A 6,526-nucleotide genomic window follows, 5' to 3' on the forward strand; every position below is an offset into this window, starting at 1 on the left:
GGCTGGTGTACAATGGCGTGATCTCAGCTCACTGCAACCTCTGCCTACCAGGTTCAAGCAGTTCTCCTGCCTCAGCCTCCTGAGTAACTATGATTATAGGCATGTGCCACCCCACCCAGCTAATTTTGTATTTTTAGTAGAGACGGGATTTCTCCACGTTGATCAGGCTGGTCCAGCCTGACCTCATGATCCACCTGTCTTGGCCTCCCAAATTGCTGAGGTTACAGGCATGAGCCCCTGTGCCTGACCCTGAATGTGTGTATATATTTAAAAAATATATTTTAAAAAAATAAACAAGAGAAAATATCTCCTAGTTGGCTGAAAAAATAAAAAATAAAAATAAATAATACATACATATATGTTTGTGTGTATACACACACACACACACACACACACACACACACACACACACACGTATTTAATCAGTTGTTCAGAGCAACATCCAAACGAGGTCTACACTTTGCATTTGGTAGATATATCTCTCAAGTTTCTTTTAATCTGTAACTCTTTCCCCTTTTTGTCCTTTTCCAGTTCGTTTATTGGAGAAACTGGATCATTGAAAATTTCACGTGTTCTGAGTCTTTTAAAATGTCCCTATTCCCACTGTATTTAGGCAGGCTGGTCATGAGATTTCAGATCTTGAACAGATTGAGGTTTGACCAAGTGTCACTATTCATTTAGCTTTGGTATGCAAAGATTGGTTTCTGACTCTTTCTTGTTTATTTTTCTAGCCGTAGGTGATGGCATCGCTCCTCCACAGAAAGTTCTTTTCCCATCTGAGAAGATTTGTCTTAAGTGGCAACAAACTCATAGAGTTGGAGCTGGCCTCCAGAATTTGGGCAATACCTGTTTTGCCAATGCAGCACTGCAGTGTTTAACTTACACACCACCTCTTGCCAATTACATGCTATCACATGAACACTCCAAAACATGTAAGTGTTCTGTGTTGTGTCTGTAATATTGTGGCATGCTAACCTACTTTAATTCTTTTATCTGAAATGAAAGTGAAGAATTAAGCCAAGAGTTCTATGATTGCTAAGAAGTTGGTTTATTCTTCTAGAAACCAAGGAGGAGGACTCAGGGTTGGTATTCAGGTTGCATAAAAAACATTTAGCACCTCATTGGATCTGTGAAGGTATTTAAAAAGAAACATTTTATCAGCTTTTGGCATTTCTGAACTCCTTGCTGGTTTTCTACACTCACTAAAAAAAAGTCACAGAAATATCTGACATTAGCTGGGCTTACACCTGTAATCTCGGCGTGTTGGGAGACCGAGGAGGGAGGATCACTTGAGCCCAGGAGTTGGAGACCAACCTGGACAACATAGTGAGGCCCCATCTCTGCTAAAATAAAAATTAAAAAATTAGTCTAGCATAGTTGCACACACCTGTAGTCCCAGCTACTCAGGAGGCTGAGGCAGGAAGATTACCTGAGTCTGGAAGGTTGAGACTGCAGTGAGTTGTGATCACACTGCTGTACTCCAGCCTGGGCAACAGAACAAGACCCTGTCTCAAAAGAAAAAAAAAGTCTGACATCAGCAACTTGGGATAAGCAGGGTGTTAAGAAATCCTGCCTCTCCTGGCATTTATACCATATTGGAAGACTTGATTCATTTACAGGGTTATAAGCCTTAGTGGAGAGGAACCCTCTTGCCACTGCCCTCAGCCTCCTGGAATTCAGACTGGACTTTCCCTTTAGCATTTGAGAACCTCATCTTCAACCTAAATGGCAGGAAATCAGTTAAAACATTAAAATGTCTTTAATTAGATAGAAGCCAACTCAGTGTTTGACTATCAACGTTCAGAATTTGGAGCATCCATTTTTGAAGTTTTGGCCTTCTACATATGTTGTAAATATTCTTTACTCTTTATAAATGCAGTCTCCCTGTTCTTTGATCTAAATTAATGCTCAGATTCATATGTGTATGTTCTGGTGCTATTCATTAGTTACTAGGATTAAAAAAAAAAAAAAAGTTCCTTGGTTTCTTTTTGAATAGTTCTTTACTTAACAGAGATTTAAATTGGTTCTTTTAAAACTGATTTTTTTTTTCCTCCAGAGAGCCAAATAATGCTTGCAAAGAATTTGGAAAGTACAGAAAAATTTAAAGAAACTAAAGAAAAATCACCTAGAATCTCACCACCTACCTAGAGGTGTCTGTTATGCCAAGGGGTTTTAAATTACAGAATGAACGTTCTGTTTGCCCTCATTTTCTCCCTTTCTAAGTCCATAATTCATTCCCCACAGACAGCTTTCCTATCACTTTTGCGCTTAATGAAAGTAGGGTGTGGATGAAAACCCAGCACTAGCACCTGGACAGCAAGAGAGAGGACCAAGACAAAATTCAGAAGCTTCCGGTGTCCAGAATTAGGTGCCTATCTTTTATGCTATTGGTAGTTTTTGCGCTTGCTTCCTCCCTCCCTTCCTCTCTTTCTCTCTCTTTTCCCAGCTTTATTGAGGTATAATTGATGTATAATAAATTATACATATTTAAAATACATAATTTGATGCATTTTGACATTTGTATACGCCCATGGAACTAGCATCAAGATTAAGATAATGAACATGTTCATCACTCTCAAAAGTTCCTGAATGCCCCATTGAAATCACTCTTTCCATCCTTTCCCCCACCCCGATCCACTCCTACCTGGCAATCACTGATCTGCTTTCTGTCAATGTAGATAAATTAGTTTAGATTTTCTATAATGTCGATTATGTGGAATTGTACAGTATATATTTTTATATTATCTTGCTTCCTTCACTCAGCATAATTAATTCAACATTATTCCATTTGTGGCATGTAACAGTACTTCATCGTATTGCTGAGTAGTATCCCATTTTATGGCTGGATCACAATTTGTTTCTCCATTCATCTGTTGATGGGCATCTGGGTCGTTTTTCACTTTGTGCCATTACAAATTAAGCTGCTATGAACATTTGCAAACAGTCTTTGTTAGGGCATGTTTTCATTACTCTTAGGTAAATATCTAGGAGTAAAATGGTTTGGTCCTGGAGTAGGCATGTAGTTAACATTTTAAGACACTTCAAAATTGTTTCCAAAAGGGATTGCAGTGTTTTATAGTCTCACCACTGGTGAATGAAGCTTCCATTTGTTCCACATCCTTCCCAGTACTTGGTGTGGTCAGTCATCTTCAGTTTTAGTAATCTCCATAGGTATGTAGGGTGTAGTATCTTGTGGTTTTAATTTGTACTTTCATGATGGATAATGCTGAACATCTTTTCTTTCTTTCTTTTTTTTTTTTTTTTTTGAGACGGAGTCACACGCTGTTGTACAGACTGGTGTGCAATGGTGCGATCAAGGATCACTGCAACCTCCGCCTCCCAGGTTGAAGTGATTCTCCTGCCTCAGCTTCCCAAGTACCTGGGATTACAGGTTCCTCCCACCATGCCTGGCTAATTTTTGTATCTTTAGTAGAGATGGAGTTTCACCATGTTGGTCAGGCTAGTCTTAAACTCCTCACCTCAGGCAATGCGCCCGCCTCGGCCTCCCAAAGTGATGGGATTACAGGCATAAGCCACCGTGTCTGGCCTTGTTTTTGTTTTTAAACATCTTTTCATGTGATTATTTGCTAAATGTCTGTTGAAATCTTTTGCCCATTTGAAAGCTGGTATTTTTCTTATTGAGCTTAGAGAATTCTTTATATATTCTCAATTTAAGTCTTTTGTTAAATAGGCTGGGATTTGTCTTTTTATTCTTTTCAGTGTCTTTTAAACAGTGCATTTTTTGTTTTGGGAAATTTCATTTCTTTTTTTTTTCTTTGTTTTTTTTTTGAGGTGGAGTCTCACTCTGTTGTCAGGCTGGAGTGCAGTGGCACAATCTCGGCTCACTGCAACCTTTGGCTCACTGCAACCTCCACCTCCTGGGTTCGAGCGATTCTTCTGCCTCAGCCTCCCAAGTAGCTGGGACTACAGGTGTGCACCACCACACACAGCTAATTATTTTTGTATTTTTAGTAGAGATGGGGTTTCACCATGTTGGCCAGGATGGTCTTGATCTCTTGACCTCGTGATCCACCTGCCTCAGCCTCCCAAGGTGCTGGGATTACAGGCATGAGCCACTGTGCCTGACCTTTTTTTTTTTCTTTTTATTAATTGTGCTGTAGGTGTTTTAAGAAGTCTTGGTTGGGCTCATGGCTCGTGCCTGTAATCCCAGCACTTTGGGAGGCTGAGGCAGTCCGATCACTTGAGCCCATGATTTCAAGATTAGCCTGGGCAACATAGGGAGAACCCATCTCTATAAAAAATTCAAAAATTAGGCCAGGTATGGTGGCTCATGCCTGTAATACAGTGTTTTTGGAGGCTGAGGTGGGTGGATCACTTGAGTTTAGTAGTTTTGAGAACAGCTTGAACAACATAGCGAAACCCTATCTGTATAAAAAACACAAAAATCAGTGGAGCATGGTGGTACACACCTGTAGTTCCAGTTACTTGGGAGACTGAGGTGGGAGGATTACATGAGCCCTGGAGGTTGAGGCTGCAGTGAGCAAGACTGTGCCACTTTATTCAAGAAAAGACAAGAAAAAGAAATGTTTGCTTACCTAGAGACCACAAATATTTTTCCTATACTTTCTTCTGGAAGTCTTACAGTTTTAGCTTTTGTGTTTGGGTCAGTGATTCATTTTGAGTTAATTGTTGTTTGTGATATGAAGATGGGGCAAGTTTGTTTTTTTTTTTGCATATGGATGTTCAGTTGTTGGAAAGATAATCCTTTTATCACCAAATTGTCTTTGCACTTTTATCAAAAATTAGTTGATTGTAGCACCAGAGACAGAGGAAAAAAAATCAGTAAACCATGTAAATACGATGTATTTTTGGACTCTATTATGTTGTACTGATCCATTGTTTATCTTGATACCATAACAAAATGTCTTGATTACTATATATTTTCAAGTTTTGTGGCAACTGCAGGGACTTATGTCTGTAATCCCAGTGTTTTGGGAGGCTGAGACAGGAGAACCGTTTGAGCCCAGGAGTTTGAGAGCAGCCTGAGCAATATACCAAGACCCTGTCTCTAAAAAAAAAAAAAAAAAATTAGGTGCATGTGGGAACTCATGCCTGTAGCCCTAGCTACTTGGGAGGCTGAGACAGGAGGATCGCTTACGCCTAGGTGTTTGGGGCTGCCATGAGCTATGATTGCACCACTGTATTATAGCCTGGATGATAGAGAGTGAGATACTATCTCAAAAAGAAAGTTTTAGAACTAGGTAAGTCCTCTAGCTTTGTTCTTTTTCTGAGTTTTTCTGTAGCCTGGGCAACATTGTTAGACCTCACCTTTACAAAAAATAAATTAGGTGAGATAAGTGTGGCGGCAAGCTTCTGTAGTACTAGTTACTTGGGAGACTGAGGTGAGAGGCTTGCTTCAGCTTGGGAGGTGGTGACTGCAGTGAACTGTGATTGTGCCACTGCACTGCAGCCTATATCAACCAAAATAAAAAAATTGTTCTGGCCATTCATGGTTTCTTGGCTGTATTTCCAAATGAATTTTAGAATCAGTTTGTCAGTTTCTACAAATAGTCTTCCTGGTATTTTGATTGAGACTGTGCTGAATCTTTAAATCAATTTGATGTGAATTGACATCTAAACAGTATTATTTTCTGACCCATTAGCAAGGTATATCTATTTATTTAGGCCATCTTTTTTTTTTTTTTTTTTTTTTTTCCTGTGATGGTCTTGCTCTGTTCCCCAGGCCGGAATGCAGTGGTGCACAGTCACAGCTAACTGCAGCCTTGACCTCCTGGGCTCAAGGTATCCCCCTGCCTCAGCCCCATGAATAGCCAGAACTACAGGCATATGCTACAACACCGAGCTAATTTTTTATTTTTTTGTAGAGACAGTCTCGCTGTGTTGCCCAGGCTGGTCTCAAACTCCTTGGGTCAAGCAGTTCTCTTGGCTCAGTGTTTTGTTTTTAGACTGAGTAGTTTCGCTCTGCCACGCCAGCTTGAGTGCAGTGCCACTATCTCCATTCACTGTACCCTCTACCCCATGGATTTAAGTGATTCTCCTGCCTCAACCTCCCAAGTAGCTGGGATTACAGGTGCACACCATCACACCTAGCTAATTTTTGTATTTTTAGTAGAGGTAGGTATTCACAATGTTGGCCAGGCTGATCTCAAACTCCTGACCTCAAGTGATCTGCCTGATTCAGCCTCCCAGAGTGCTGGGATTATATGAGCCACTGTGCCCAGCCTCTTGCCTCAGCCTTTCAAAGTGCTGGGATTATAGGCATGAGCTACTATTGCCTGGCCTAGGCCATCTTTAGTTTCTCTTGGCAGTATTGTGTAGTTTTCAGTGCGCATGTACAACGTACATAGCTTTTATCTGAGTTATCCCTATTAAATACATAGGGATCAATTTTTTTTTTTTTTTGAGATGGAGTTTCACTCTCGTTGCCCAGGCTGGAGTGCAATGGTGCAATCTCATCTCACTGCAACCTCCGCCTCCTGGGTTCAAGCAATACTCCTGCGTCAGCCTTCTGAGTAGCTGGGATTACAGGTGCCCACCACCACGA

General features: G+C 40.6%; 1 protein-coding gene across 2 annotated transcripts in view; it reads left to right on the forward strand.

Annotated features, from left to right (window-relative positions):
* USP42 (ubiquitin specific peptidase 42) overlaps window positions 1-6,526 on the forward strand; it is a 55,978-nt gene that overhangs the window by 8,816 nt on the left and 40,636 nt on the right. The window contains exons 1-2 of one of the 2 annotated variants that reach the window (XM_017533741.2): window positions 799-932; window positions 2,245-2,368. Coding sequence is in view for 1 of the 2 variants with exons in the window: in XM_017533739.2 (XP_017389228.1) it covers window positions 732-932 (201 nt within the window). In the remaining variant the exon portion in view is untranslated. Of the gene's footprint in view, window positions 1-731; window positions 933-2,244; window positions 2,369-6,526 lie in introns of those variants that run through there. The other variant, XM_017533739.2, reaches the window with a different exon arrangement.

Source organism: Cebus imitator, unplaced genomic scaffold, assembly GCF_001604975.1.
Source record: "Cebus imitator isolate Cc_AM_T3 unplaced genomic scaffold, Cebus_imitator-1.0 Scaffold82, whole genome shotgun sequence".
NCBI lineage: Eukaryota > Metazoa > Chordata > Mammalia > Primates > Cebidae > Cebus > Cebus imitator.